The sequence below is a fragment of the Epinephelus moara genome, chromosome 17 (genome assembly GCF_006386435.1).
Source record: "Epinephelus moara isolate mb chromosome 17, YSFRI_EMoa_1.0, whole genome shotgun sequence".
Lineage (NCBI taxonomy): Eukaryota > Metazoa > Chordata > Actinopteri > Perciformes > Serranidae > Epinephelus > Epinephelus moara.
Genome location: NC_065522.1, coordinates 31,269,937 through 31,285,709, shown reverse-complemented (window position 1 = coordinate 31,285,709; position 15,773 = coordinate 31,269,937). Strand labels below are relative to the sequence as shown.

At 38.8% G+C, this 15,773-nt stretch overlaps 1 protein-coding gene across 1 annotated transcript; it reads right to left on the bottom strand.

Annotated features, from left to right (window-relative positions):
* Positions 1 to 3,372: 3,372 nt before the first annotated feature.
* On the bottom strand, positions 3,373 to 8,336 carry LOC126404367 (profilin-2-like). Its single transcript, XM_050067550.1, has 4 exons — positions 8,029 to 8,336; positions 7,677 to 7,806; positions 4,079 to 4,268; positions 3,373 to 3,839 (listed from the first exon to the last, which is right to left on the bottom strand). The coding sequence occupies exons 1-4, from the start codon at positions 8,304 to 8,306 to the stop codon at positions 3,742 to 3,744; spliced, it is 696 nt and encodes a 231-aa protein (XP_049923507.1). The 5' UTR covers positions 8,307 to 8,336; the 3' UTR covers positions 3,373 to 3,741.
* Between the last annotated feature and the right edge of the window lie 7,437 nt (positions 8,337 to 15,773).

Below are 15,773 nucleotides of genomic sequence, written 5' to 3'. Positions count from 1 at the left end.
ACAGTAATTCATTACACTACTCATTACATTACTTTCCGTTACAGACCACAAAGTTGGTAATTGTGTCTTTCCTCCTCAAAATTCAGATTTCTCATGTGCTTCTTTCAGGGTCATCTCCATCAAGTCAATTGCGGAGATGTCCACCACATATCCAGCCACAAGCTTCATCAGTTCCAGTAGCTTGGCAGGGCTGCTGCCATCCTCCACAGCCGAGGAGGGCTCACTTTTGGTAGGGTGTATTTCCTGGAGCTTCATGTTGTTGTGTTATCGGTCGTAGTAAATCTGAGGTTTCAGAATGTGTCTCTTACAGAGGAAAGAGTTTTAGTACCGCTACCTGAAACAACGATGCTCATGTCATCATCACCCCCCCCCCAAAAAAAAGAGTAATATCAATATTTCCAGTTACTTAAGGGAAATGTTTCTATTTTGCAAACTAGCTTTGTGCTTGCTACATGCACGTGCAACATCACAATTGAGAAAATCAATACAGGGATGTGATTAATTGCTGGATTATAAATCAGTAGTGGTGTGATAACAAAAGTAAAGTTGTAATGAGTTATTTGATTTTGGGTAACTGTACTTTTATTACTGAAATTTTTATTAATGATTCGTTGCACTACTCCTTACTGGGAAAAGTAATATTTTTATTGTAACAGGTAACTAGTAACTTGTTAACTAGGGCAGTAATGGGCAGTGTTGGGTAGTACACTGAATATCAATGACCCAACTTCTGGGCCTATCAGCCATCACTTATAATAAGCTTCTGTGTCCAACAGCCAATATTTCTAGAGATCCGATATGGCCGGCAGATATCTGGGCCAAGACATCGTCTTCTGTGCACCACTCATTGTTAAGAGTTAAATATCATCTTGAGACGATCCAGACAGCATTTCAGATAATCTCTATTAACAGCTATTTATTTGTTTAAGAAGCTAGATCATTGTCAGACGATCGCTGATGGGTGCAGACATTACATTTCAGCCACTGCGTTCCACCGCTTCATACGGATTGTCTACCTATGGGCAACCAAAGCCTGCTTAAACCTGATTGGTCAATATTACGTGAACTACAGATGAACACCAGAACACTTCAGATACCAAAATCCTTTGGCATTGCCTCCAGATCCCATTCACATAAGAAAATATTTGTTTATAGTGATGTGATGATCAATGATTATAAAGAAAATTACATTATTATTCTAGTAATAGAAATATTTGTCACATGTTTAATAATAGTAGCAATAACATTATTATTATTATTGGTATTATATTTTATAATATATTATTATTAACAACATCATTATTATCAACAATAATAACAAAACCAACAAATACTATTATTATTATCACCATTCCCATATGTATTATTTTCTGTGTTTGTCTCTGTGGTGTGAACTAGTGTGACGGTCCCTAACTCAGATAGAGAAGGTCAAAGTTCATCTAAAGGGGAAATGTGAGACCAGCTTAGCATTCACTGCAAAGGGCACTAACCCCAATACACACACACACACACACACACACACACACACACACACCTTACCCTTTATAACTGTACTACAGACTGCAGCCTGTCCAGTGTCCTGTAGCCTTTAACTGTGGCTAAATATAACTGCACATGTCTGGAAGGGGGTGTCTCTTCATAATTTTTTTAATATTCAACAGTATTTTTACTCTTATTGTGGTACACTGTGTACTACATTTACACTACATGATGATTTCACTGTAAAGAAGCTGCTGTGTCAATAAAGCACATTTGAACCTGAGACACAGCCAGGCAGCGTTATGCGTACTTTGTTGTATTTGTACATCTGACATTTTTGCTGCACTGTTGTTCACACAGTAACATCCCGAGTGACTGCTGTAATTGTAGTACTATTAGTGGCAGGAGTACAGTAGCACTACCAACAAGCAAAAGAATATAAGTAGCTGCAGTAAAGGCAGTATTAGAAGTAGTAGTGGTAGTAGCAGTAGTAGTTATCATAGTATAAGTAATAGTAACAGCAGCAGTAGTAATATTAATAATTGTAATAATATTCCTATCGTAGAATTAGTAGTAGTGGTAAAATTAGTAATATTAGTACTGTAGTAGTAGTAACAGTAGCCCCACTAGTGATATTAGTAGTATAATAGTATGATAAATAGTGGTAAAAATTATAATTGCAGTATACATATATCACTATTATTAGCAGCAGTAGTAGTAGCAGTAGTAGCATAGTAGTAATCATAATAATAGTAACAGCAGCAGTGGTAAAATTAATAATTGTAATGGTAAAAGTATGGTAGTAGTAGCAGTAGTGGTAATAGTTTGTAGCAATAGTACTGTTACTTGTAATAGTAGTAGTAGTAGTGCTACTGAGAAACAACAGAAGTAATCTTGATTACCGTATCAATAGAAATTATATTATTAGTAGTAGCCATCATAGTAGTAATAGCAGTAATAGCAATAGTAGTAATCATAGTGGAAGTAATAGTAATTGCAGCAGTAGTTATATTAGTAATTGTAGTCGTATTAGTATAGAAGTATTGGTAGTTGTGGTAATGGTAACATCAGTAGCAATAGTACTTTTGATAGCAACAGTAGTAATAGTTGCCCTTCTCGTAATATCAGTAGTACAATAACATTAGAAACAGTAGTAATTACAATTGCAGTATCAATAGGTATATCATTAGTAGTAAAGAATGTTGTAATACTAGTTGAAGTAGTAATAGCAGTAATAGTGATAGAGGTGATCATAGTAGAAGTAATAGTAACAGCGGCATTAGTAATATTAGTAATTGTAATAATATTCGTACAGTAGAATTAGTTGTAGTGGTAAAATTAGTAATATTAGTACTCTTAACAGTAACAGTAGTGGTAATAGTAGTCCTCTTTGTAATACTGGTAGTATAATAGTATCAGAGACAGTCGTGGTAATAGTAATTGTCATAGTAGTACAAATATTATTATTAGTATAAGTAATAGTAATTGTATTAGAAACAGTGCAGTAATTGGAGTACAAGGAGAAATATCATTAATAGTAGTTATAGTAGTAGAATATTTAATCACATCAGTAGTTATTGAAACCACTACTAATACTATTACATTTCCATTGATACTGCAATTACTTATACTACTGTTTCTATTACTATTACTGTTACTACACTATGACAACTACTACTGCTGTTATTGTGAGTACTACTGCTACTAATATTACAGTAGCAGTATAGAATCATCACAACTAAATTCCCAACCCAAACCTACACCATAATGTCCTCACAAGGCAGAATGTCCTCACTGAACAAAAATGCCCCCACGTAATGGTTTTAAATGGAAACTCTCTCTTACAAAGACAGGAATACATGCCAAAACACACAAACACAGAAACACACAGTGTTCTTAAGAATAAACATGTTGGTCTTTTTATTTTTAAGGCATGTGATTTGTTTCAACAGAGGTGTGACTGGACAGAGACTCATAATATCTGTAAAAATGTAACACTGGCTCCCTGCAGTAAGATCAGATTTAAACACGCTAACACACCTTCACACATGGTTCATCACCACTGTGTGTGTGTGTTCAGTTTCATCAATCACACATGACATGGAATACAACTTGGAACACTTTTTTTATTTATCCCTGATGGCAGAATTAAAATAATAAAAAACTAGAGAAGCTCAGAACAGCGGCCAGTGAGTCGATACGCTAAGAGAGTCAGCTGGAGGAGGGGTTGGCGGTCGTCTTGTCTGGTTGGTTCAGGAAGTCTTAATAACCCATATCATTCAGGTGTTTGACAGTCTTGTATATCGCCTCAGCCAATGTACCCCCATTGGATTCTTTTGTTCCCTTAACTATGATAAAAGCTGTGGAGACAGACAGAGACACATGAGTGAGACAGGAGGGTCGAACTTTGACTTATTAGGTGTTCAGACTGAGTATGTATTAGCCTATGTTGGTAAATTGGACTGTTGAATGAATAGAAAAATATCTGATGCTCATGTCAGACAGTCCACGTGATGTCTGTTTCATGCCTTTTGAACAAACAGATGAAATCAGACAGAGGAAGATGGCTGCTTTTTGTTGTCAGTTCGCCCCTGCTTACCTGTTTTGCAGACACCAACACATACAGAGTGGGTGTTGCCCTGCTCATTTTTCACTGACTTCAGATCCATGCTGAGTACACTGGGGTCCTCAGATTTATCTCGGATAAACATGCACTTCATTCCCCCAATGTGAGGGCCACAGCAGCGCAGAGCGTTTGTGTCACCAGCCAGCCTCTTAATTTCCGCCATCTAAGAGAAAGAGAGAGAGCGAGAGAGACAGACTGGTTATTATCGTGTCTGATCTGAGGCATAAACCAACAAAGGACCCACCGCATTCCCTAATAAATTCCCCCCATCGCCCCGTTGTTGTAGCTTCTATGTGTCTCCATGCAGTCGAAGTGTATCCATTCACAGTAAACTGAATGATGTGTGAGCAGCTCCTGTTTGCAGTGTACCCATGCATGTACAGAGAACATCCACTGGATCACTGTGATACTGAAGAAAACTTAAAAACATTATTACTCTTTTTTTTCCTATGATTTTTAAGTGGATTCATGGACTTTTATTCTGGATCCACATCAGAGATGAGGAGATGTCACACTGAATGATTCAACATGTGTGATCTCCCCTATGATCTGTGTCACTGCTGCAGCTCCAACTGCTGGAAAACTGCAATAACTGACTGTTGTCCCTAAGGGCTCGTCACTTTTGACTTTTTACTCCCTGCACTCCATAGAATCTCTGTTAACTTTGAGTTTCCACCACATAAAACCCTGTCTGTGTTTGCACTCCTCACACTAGTCCAACAGAGTGCCTGGCTGAAGGGCAGCACATGTCGGGAGGTGGAGGCTCTGTTGTTTCCTCCAGTGTTTCCATGAATTCCATTGAACTGGTTTAACTGGTTTGACTGCGCGTTGTTTAACTGTATCTGCTGACTCACTTGCAGGGACACACTGGTTCATAAACTTCCTGTATTAGATCTGAAACGATTAGTCCATCAGTTATCACCAGTGGAGAGGAACAAAGTACTTTCATTGAGTGCTGTACTTAAGTAAAATTACCAGGTATATGTACTTTACTAGAGTATTTCCATTTTCTGCTACTTTATACTTCTAATCCAGTACATCTCAGAGGGAAACATTACACTTTTTAATGCACTTTGTTTATGTGACGCTTTAGTTACTTTACAGATTCAGATTATAATACAAAATATGATTAATAATAAATTATAAAGCATTATTATAGATTAAACTACCAAGCAAAATATAGTAATTAAAATGAGATCCACCTTTACCAGCTGCAACATTAAAGTGTTCAACACATTAATGTATCAATAATTATAGTTTAATATCATATATATTTATGCACTTACATATTTTTACTTAAGTCTAATTTTAAATACAGGACTTTTGTCTCTAATGAGCTTAATGAGCTTTTCTACACTGTGGTATTATTACTTGTATTTATGGAAGAGATCTGAGATCTTGTTCCACCACTGTTGATAGTACATAATTAATGACTTCTTACACTGTAAATCAGCTAGCTCTGGGCTCACTTAGATCCTTCTCACACAGTCATTGTTGGTTGACCTAAGCCAATATGATTCACACCGCACTTCTACTGGCCAATGGCTTTTCTGTTGGGAAAGAGACTAGCAAAGTACCACCACCTAACTGACAGTTGTTTTAAGTTAGCTAGCTTGCTAGGTGCCTCCAGTTTTGGTTAGTAGTTACTATGGTTACAACAGCCCTACAACAGAGATGGCGCTATAGAGCTGCTACAAAGTCCCTTCCAGCGTTATACAGACATGATGTGAAAATCCCGCCTTGAAGAGGCAGTTGTAAAAGCCACTAACTTTGAAAATGCCGAAAAAACTAGTGACTCTCTGACATAATCTCAAATATAAGACATTCATAACATTTAATTAACATTACATATATTTATCTACATGACGCTGATAAAGCGTGCGTATTTTCACTGCTCATACCTTTACAACGTGAAGCTGATAGTACTTGTGTACTTGTACATAAGGATTTTGAATGCAGAACTTTTACTTTTAATGGAGTATTGTTACGTTGTTTTATGGATACTTTTACTTCCGTAAAGTTTTGACTGATCGATCAGCAGGTTTGAACTCATTTGGGTTTGAACAGAGCTGCAGAAGAAGAATGTGGAGGACGAGTCAAGACACGACACGACACCACACACACACACACACACACACATAAACACACAACGGGTCACTTTAACATTTTAAAGATTATAAACTGCCAGTTACAACCAAACAAGCAAATAAACAAACAAACCCTGCAAATAAACAAACAAACCCTGCAGGTTTGTACAGTGTGTGTGTGTGTGTGTGTGTGTATGTGTTGAATGCACACATTGTGTAATCTCCACCCTCACCTCACTGTGTGTGTGTGAGAAACAAGAAGCGATCGTCTCCACTTCCTGTACTCGCTGCTCTTTTTCGACATCATGTCCTTATAAGGTAGTTAGTCCAACGCTCAGACTGCAGCCCCAAAAAACCACAGACACGCCCGGAAACGACACACGACTGATGCTTCTCAAAAAAGAGTCTTCAATTTAAACTCAACCGTTAACATTCCTGCCGCACAGACCTGAACTCAGAAATTAGCTCCGCAGAGCCGGGCCTTAATAAAAATCGTATAAAACTTAAAGTTTTCATTACCCGTCGATAAAAGAACGATCGCACTGAAAAAAAAAATGTCCTCCGCAGCTCGTCATTTTCTCTCACACAAAGGACTTGTTTTAACCCAACCTCCCAAAAAACTATGTAAATAATGTAAACATGTTTTTGAGGTCACACGATTCAAATGTTTTTCTGTCAATTTAACACCTCAATCTCAAATTTTTGACTCTGAGCTCCAAAAAATATAAAAGACAAAGCAACGTGTTGCCCGGTCAGTCTGCCTTCACACTGGGACTTTTCTTGCACTAAGTGTCAAAGCGTTTCACTTTTTGTCACCTGTTTTAACAAAACTGACTGTTTTTTCATTTCTGCAGAGGAGCTGCAAACCTGCATTTCTTTTCCTGCAGCTCCACCCGCCTGTACTGACAGGAGCAGGAACCAGCCAAGCGACAAACTGAACACGCCCCAAACTCAAGATGAAGAAACAACCTGGTGGAAAACTACAAAACCCCTTTTATTTAACCAAGTCACAAAAACCTTACAGACATCTATATAAAGTAAGTGAACTTCTACCAATGGGGTGACAGTTCTTAGGGGGAGGTCACCTGTTGCAAACATGTGAATTTTTAAGAATAAAGGTTTATGTCTTGATGTTAAAGGACTTGTTCCACCTGATTCTGTCCTGTTTCCAAAATTAGCATTGTTTGGTTAAAACAAACCAAGTTTAAATACTGGAATCAGCCGTCCGTTGGCCAAAAACTATCAGACACATGAGACTTAGACATGTGTGAAGGAGGAAGAGGAAGTATCTCATGCTGAAATTCTTCCTGGTGACTGAGAAAGACTGTTCTTGTAGTGTGAAATCAGACTTACGATCTCAAAAACTCACAGATTCGTGTTTTACATGGTGTTTTTTGGCTCAGTCTGGAGAGTGAAGTGTTTGAGGGTTTTTCTACAACAGAAACACTGTATGTGTGTATATGTGTGTGTGTGTGTGTGTTTACCGTAATGTTGCTGAGGCCTGATGATGCGGCCCACTGAGACTCTTGCCCAGAAGTTTTGCCCCAGATGGCTGCCTCCTCGACCAACTCATGAGCAATCAGTGTAGCGATGTACGAGTCCCACGTTGACATCCTGATCAATCACCAACACACACACACACACACACACACACAAAGATCAGGACTACATGTACACTCACTGACTGACAGCCTGTACGTGTTTGTAAATCAGCTTCATAAGAATCAAAAACATGAAAAGAAGAAGCAAATCAATCAACAAAACAATACCCAATAACTGACAGAGATTGTGTGTGTGTGTGTGTGTGTGTGAGAGAGAGAGACCACGTCAGCTTACCTGTTCAGGTGCAGTGTCAGGTGTATGGGAGACGAGTAACAGAAGTCAAATGTCGAAAGAAGGAAGACTAGTTGTCTTTTATACATCCGACCACTCCCAGCCTGCAGGCAGCTTCCTGCCTCGCTCACTGTTGCCCAGTGTCTCTCCACCTCTCTCTCTCTCTCTCTCTCTCTCTCTCTCTCTCTCTCTCTCTCGCTCGCTCGCACGCTCTCTCTCACCTGGGAAGTAAAAACCAGGAAGTGAAGTTGAGCTGATGGGGACTGCAGGGTTTCACCCATGTTCAGATTGCAGTCTGCAGGGAGCTCAGAGGGAACTGTGAGGTTTGTGGGGTAGAAGTGAACAACGGCACGATTACCCATCAGTCATTGCACCTTGCTGGAGCGCCGAGAACAAATCACAGAGTTCATATTGGAGTTCACATCTGTCTGTCACCATTATCAATATGTCTCTCATCATTAAACAGAACTCCCTCTGCACAGCTCGTCTCAAGGATCGGGCGCTGGTCGGCTGCAGGAACGTCTCAGATGAGATCATAAACATAAACCATGGCACACTGAACTGAATCACTATGAGTTTATTAAGAGTGAACAACACGTTTCGCCCGTGGCTTCTGCAGGTTTGCTTATCACATGACCACTTACAGGTTTGCTAAATACACATGGGTCACATGACTAATTATCACAGTTATTTCACTTTTCTTTTTCAGTATTTTTTATGTCACATTCTTCATAAGGTAATTTACAGTTCATCCCAAAAGCATACAGTCCAGCTCCCAATGTATCTTTTCTTTTTCTTTGGAAGTCTATAAACTAAACATGTTTGGAATCGTTAGAACATGAGGAATATAAAAACTAATGTTTCCATTTTTTTCAAACTCTGTATGGTGGCCATTTTGGATTTTAAACATGGCGAATATTAAAATAAATTAATAAATCAAGTTCCAAGCAGTGCAGGTGTTTACTTTCATTTTATTTATTCAAATATTTACATAAGAAAAAAGAACAATGTGGATATGCATTAAGTGAATTTAATGGTCAAAGGTCAAAGGTCAAGCTAACATGCTAACATTTTACACAAATGTCTAACAGGATAAAAATAATGAAGTGATGACATTTTATATCCAAAAGGTGAAGGTCAGCTTGACTGTGACATCATCATGTTTTAATGTCATGTCTCAGAAACAGATGAGGAGATATTTGATCAGATACTGACCTCTGAACACCCACTTTACAAAATGACCCCACTTTACAAAATGTCCCCACCTTACACAAATGTCCTCACTTTACAAAATGTCCCCACCTTACACAAATGTCCTCACTTTACAAAATGTCCCCAACTTACACAAATGTCCTCACTTTACAAAAATGTCCCCACCTTACAAAAATGTCCTCACTTTACAAAATGACCCCACCTTACACAAAAGTCCTCACTTTACAAAATGTCCCCAACTTACACAAATGTCCTCACTTTAAAAAAAATGTCCTCACTTTACAAAAATGTCCTCACTTTACAAAAATTTCCTCACTTTACAAAATGTCCTCACTTTACAAAAAAGTCCTCACTTTACAAAATGTCCCCAACTTACACAAAAGTCCTCACTTTACAAAAATGTTCTTACTTTACAAAATGTCCTCACTTTACAAAATGACCCCACCTTACACAAAAGTCCTTACTTTACAAAATGTCCCTACCTTACAAAAATGTCCTCACTTTACAAAATGACCCCACCTTACACAAAAGTCCTCACTTTACAAAATGTCCTCACTTTACAAAATGTCCTCACTTTACAAAATGTCCCCACCTTCCAAAAATGTTCTCACTTTACAAAATGTCCCCACCTTCCAAAAAAGTCCTCACTTTACCAAATGTCCTCACTTTACAAAATGTCCCCACCTTCCAAAAAAGTCCTCACTTTACAAAATGACCCCACCTTACACTAATGTCCTCACTTTACCAAATGTCCTCACTTTACAAAAAGTCCTTACTTTACAAGAATGTTCTCACTTTACAAAATGTCCCCACCTTCCAAAAATGTTCTCACTTTACAAAAAGTCCTTACTTTACAAGAATGTTCTCACTTTACAAAATGTCCCCACCTTCCAAAAATGTTCTCACTTTACAAAATGTCCCCACCTTCCAAAAATGTCCTCACTTTACAAAATGTCCCCACCTTCCAAAAATGTTCTCACTTTACAAAATGTCCCCACCTTCCAAAAAAGCCCTCACTTTACCAAATGTCCTCACTTTACAAAAAGTCCTTACTTTACAAAAATGTTCTCACTTTACAAAATGTCCCTACCTTCCAAAAATGTTCTCACTTTACAAAATGTCCCCACCTTCCAAAAAAGTCCTCACTTTACAAAATGACCCCACCTTACACTAATGTCCTCACTTTACAAAATGTCCCCAACTTACAAAAAAGTCCTCACTTTACAAAAATGTTCTTACTTTACAAAATGACCCCACCTTACACAAAAGTCCTCACTTTACCAAATGTCCTCACTTTACAAAAAGTCCTCACTTTACCAAATGTCCTTACTTTACAAAAAAAAGTCCTTACTTTACAAAAATGTTCTTACTTTACAAAAAAGTCCTTACTTTACAAAAATGTTCTTACTTTACAAAATGTCCTCACTTGACAAAATGACCCCACCTTACACAAAAGTCCTCACTTGACAAAATGACCCCACCTTACACAAAAGTCCTCACTTTACAAAAAAGTCTTCACTTTACAAAATGTCCTCACTTGACAAAATGACCCCACCTTACACAAAAGTCCTCATTTTACAAAAAAGTCTTCACTTTACAAAATGTCCTCACTTTACAAAGGTGTTGTGACAGCAGGACTGGGTCTATATGCAGTCACATACAGAATAAATCTTGAGAGGAATAGTGAGTTCAAACTGTGTTGCTGTGAGCAGAAAGCTGCTGTGACAGTTTCCACACAAACCACTTCCGCCTGATCTGTTTCAGTTCATGTCGACACTGACTGAACTCTGCTGCTGCTGCCATAGACCGATACTGAGACACCGGGCCCCTGTCATGAAATAGGCCCCCAGCCCTCTGACATATAGGAGCAACACACCCAGACTCAAAGGGTCTATTTGTAGTCGTCAAGTGTCTCTTTATAGTAATTTGTATCTCTGTGGTTGTTTTAGTCACTTTGAGTACTCAGTTAGAACGTCTTCACATTTTTGAGATGGGACACAGAGATGTAACCACTACCTTTGAATATCTGCACAAATCCATATGGCAAAAATTATTGATCTTGATCTGTGGTCATTTTGCATCTCGCTGTGGTCACTGTCCATCTCTCTGTGGTCATTTTGCATCTCGCTGTGGTCACTGTCCATCTCACTGTGGTCACTGTCCATCTCTCTGTGGTCATTTTGCCTTTCCCTGTGGTCATTTTGCATCTCACTGTGGTCATTGTCCATCTCACTGTGGTCATTGTCCATCTCACTGTGGTCATTTTGCATCTCTCTGTGGTCATTTTGCCTTTCCCTGTGGTCATTTTGCATCTCACTGTGGTCATTGTCCATCTCACTGTGGTCGTTTTGCATCTCTCTGTGGTCATTGTCCATCTCCCTGTGGTCATTTTGCATCTCTCTGTGGTCATTGTCCATCTCACTGTGGTCATTTTGCATCTCACTGTGGTCACTGTCCATCTCACTGTGGTCATTTTGCATCTTGCTGTGGTCACTGTCCATCTCACTGTGGTCACTGTCCATCTCACTGTGGTCATTTTGCATCTCCCTGTGGTCATTTTGCATCTCCCTGTGGTCATTTTGCATCTCCCTGTGGTCATTTGTGTGTCTTTGTAGTTTCTCGGTTGTCTTTCCAGCTAAATAATGTTAACGTTACTTCCTCCGGTGGTTTGAGCAGTCGGCCCTTACAGTAATCCATCAGCAGCCACACCCACAGTAATGTACCTGCAGTGAATTCTGGGACTTGAAGTTCATCGCAGGAGAGCATTACAATGGCAGCTCTTGACATAAAGTCCATTAGAATCAGTGCTAAGGAAAGTTAAAGTCTGCATGTTAACGCAGCATTTACACCGATTCATTTTTATTAGAGTGTTCTTATTGTCTGTGTGATGGATCGTGTTCCTGCTCTGCTCATACATGCTGCATTCCTCCGTCCAGCACAACACACACACACACTCACCTGACATACCTGAGCCAGTCCAGACGTGTGGATGTGAGGAGGGAGAGCGACATGTTAAAACTTGGAGGCTTCACCTTACACCTCACAGTACTGCTACACTGTTAAAGCATGTACTATTACTGCTAACTCACGATCCAGCGTGAATGTAGTTTAGTTTCTGTAGCTGTGGCAGTAGTACTAGCGACAGTTTACATTGCTGTACAAGTAGTGGTTGTAGTGACTTAAGCAGTTGCAGTAGTAAAGACATCATAGTTGTAGTTGTAGTACTACTCATGGTAGTTTAAGTATCTGTACAAGTAGCATTAGTAGTAACTTTAGCAGTAGCAGTAGTAATAGAAGTGGCTTTAGTTGTAGCAGTAGTAATACAGTAGAAGTGGCTTTAGTTGTAGTAGTACTACTAGTGGCAGTTTTAGTTGCTGCACAGTAGCATTAGTAGTACCTTAAGTAGTAGCAGTAGTAATATTTAGTTGTAGTAGGAGCACCAGCGACAGTTGAAGTTGCTGTACTAGTAGTGGTTGTAGTAACTTTAGCAGTAGCTGCAGTAGCTTCAGCTTTAGTCATGGTATCTGCTGCAGTATTTGCGGCTGTACTGGTAGTACTACAGCTACCAGCAGTGGCCCTATCTTAAACTGTGTTAGTAGTTAAGCAGTAGCCTAGTAGCAGTACTAGAGGTATCATCAGCAGCAGCTGGTGTAGACGGAGTAAAGGTAGCAGTAATAGTAGCAGTAGTTGTTGCAGTATGTGCAGTAGAGTCCTTCATATCTTCCATTTAAAAAAAACATGGTATTATTGTAATATTTTACAGCAGCAGCCTCAGGGTGATTTGGAGCATTCTGATTAGATGATTCTTCAGTTTTGTGACCTCTGACCCTGGAGANTGTGTGTGTGTGTGTGTGAGAGAGAGAGAGAGAGAGAGAGAGAGAGAGAGAGAGAGAGAGAGAGAGAAGCAGAAAAGGTGTGGTGAGTCAAACTGGCGAGTTTATACAAGCTACCATCTACAGTATGCATACCCTGGGGAAACACACACACACACACACACACACACCCACACACCCATGCAATCTGCATTAACAGCACACACACATTCTCTGTTTCTGTCTTTGGTGAAAGGAAGTACAAACTCAAACCAAACCCCATTCGCACTTTGATCCTTTTCAGTTAGACTGCAGTCTGACAAGAACTGGGACAAACTGTGAGAAGAAATGCTCCGCTGAGTCTCTGCACGTCTGACCAAACTCCAGGGTCAGTTTAGTTTTATGTCACATTTCTGGAACACTCTGAATGTGTCCCATTAACACAGAGTGGCAGCATCAGTGAGCTCAACTCTGCAACACATAAAATCTTTAATCACTCTCAGACTTGTCATAAAATCTACAAAAACCTGATGAGATTCTGCACTGAGGGATGCAGCTACATTCAGACTGTGGTTTTCTCTCTTCTTCCCGTCTTACTGCAGTTTCAGCGCACACAGTAGGTGGAAGTATCTTTGCAGCACTGCTGTCCCCAGCAGCATACACAGTCACTGCAGCACTAGTGGTAGCTGTAGCAGTAATTGTTATAGTAGTAAAGTTAGCAGTAGCTGTAGTTGCAGTGGTAGGACCTTTAGCATTATTGGCTGCACCAGTCGTTGTGCTAAGCTAGGCTAATATTTCCCCCTGCCTCCTGTCTTTGTGCTAGGCTAGGCTAAACATGTCCTTGTCATGTATGTGGCCTTTGAGAGGAGTTCAGCTGCCATTTTATGGAGGCTAAAGAATGTCAACGAGAGCAGAGGAAGTGCTGAATATCACACACACACTCACACACACACACTTCCTCTGTAACGGTGAACTTTTCTGAGTCAAGTCGAAAGAAGCGGAGGCGAGCGAGATAAGAGGAAGTGGTGTCTTTGCTGCAACATGAACGAATATCAAGTGTGTGTGTGTGTCCTTATAAGGCAAAGCAGAGCAGACATGAGTCTGATGTGTGTAGCTGTGATCGCAAACACACACACACACACACACACAACCACACGTCGCACACACAGTTTTATCGTGATGTTCACACATCTTAATGAACTGTTTTTGTGTTTTTAAACCACAGAGACGCTGCACGTCGTCTAAACAGATCACGCCTTTTTCCTGTCATAATCTCCACTTCCTGTTCAGACAACTGCAGGCCTGAGACAGACAGACAGACACACACACACACACACACACACACGCACACATACACACGCACACACACACACACGCACACACACTGATGTCTTTCCATAACCAACAGAGATGGATAATTTTCACACTTTCACTCTAGTTTTCTCTTTAAGATGTGCACCACTGAAATTAATCCCCAGAGAAAAATCTTCTCTAAAGACAACAGGAAGTACTTCAGACTAAAAGTAGGAAGTGTAAATGTGTCATCTGCACAGTTTCAGTGGGCTGTTTTCTGGTCAAAACTTCCTAAAATACACAAATGAACATCAGATCTGTTCTTTAATTTGCACCTATATAGAAGAGTTTACTGTAGAAATTCAGATATGTCTTTCATGTCATTTAAAATTCATCTTTAATATATGCTTATGTATGTCTTTCTTTATCTGGTATCATCCCCTTAATAACACTTTAACTCCTATTAATTAGGAGATTAGGATTTAGTTTCACTGGACAACACTTTTGCTCACTGGGCTGTCCACATACTTTTGGCCACATGCTGTAACACTGACGCCCCCTGTTGGATACGTGCAGCTACAACATGTGGATCAAACCAGTCAGATATGAACATACGGTCATTAAACACTCAGCTGGTCTCCATGGAAACATTAACATTCATTCTGTTTCCTGTTTCTGTTTCATATCAAAGTTAACTCAGTATTTGATAATTATTAAATGTTTAACATTTTCTGCTGTGACAAAACTTCTGAAGCACTTTTTTTTGGTAGTTTAGTACTTCCTGCTCTGTGTAGAATATTCACCACTTCAAAAACCTCAAACAGGTTCTCAGATAAAGTCAAGGTATTTTTAAAAAAAAATCAGGATATTTTGAGAAAAAGTAATATTTCAAGAACAAAGTGTTATTTCAGAGAGAAAAGTTGGAGTATCATAGGAATATGTTGAGTTTTAGTATCGTCACTAAAAACATTTTGTGAAACAGCTGAAATATTTCAAGAATTAGTTTGATACAAGAAAAATGCATTTGAAGGAAAAATCAACACGATATTTTGAGAGAAAAAGAAAAAAATTCTAGATTGCAGTTTTATTTTGAGTAAAATAAAATGAGAATATTTTGAATATTGAGTTATTGTAATTTTAAGTCACAATATTGTGAGAACAATGTGATAAAATTAGAAAAAATATATGTTACAAATATGTGAATTAAAGAATAAGTTGTAATGCAAGAAAAAAATATATATAAAAAAATATTTTTTAAAAATGTAATATGAGAAAGACTCATTTGTAATAAATAATATTTAGAGAAATAACGGGAACAAAGTTGAAACACTTAAAGAATAATGTGATAAGAAAATTAATATGTTAAAAAATACTTGTAAAATTTTGAGAATTAAAATGTTTGAAATTCACAAAGAGACACAAACGACAAAG

Coding starts and splice junctions, on each gene's coding strand:
- LOC126404367 (XM_050067550.1), bottom strand. CDS start 8,306: ATGGGTGAAACCCTGCAGTCCCCATCAGCTCAACTTCACTTCCTGGTT. Junction 4,269..7,676: donor CAGGCCTCAGCAACATTACG/GTAAACACACAC, acceptor TCTTTCTCTTAG/ATGGCGGAAATTAAGAGGCT. Junction 3,840..4,078: donor TGTTGGTGTCTGCAAAACAG/GTAAGCAGGGGC, acceptor CTGTCTCCACAG/CTTTTATCATAGTTAAGGGA.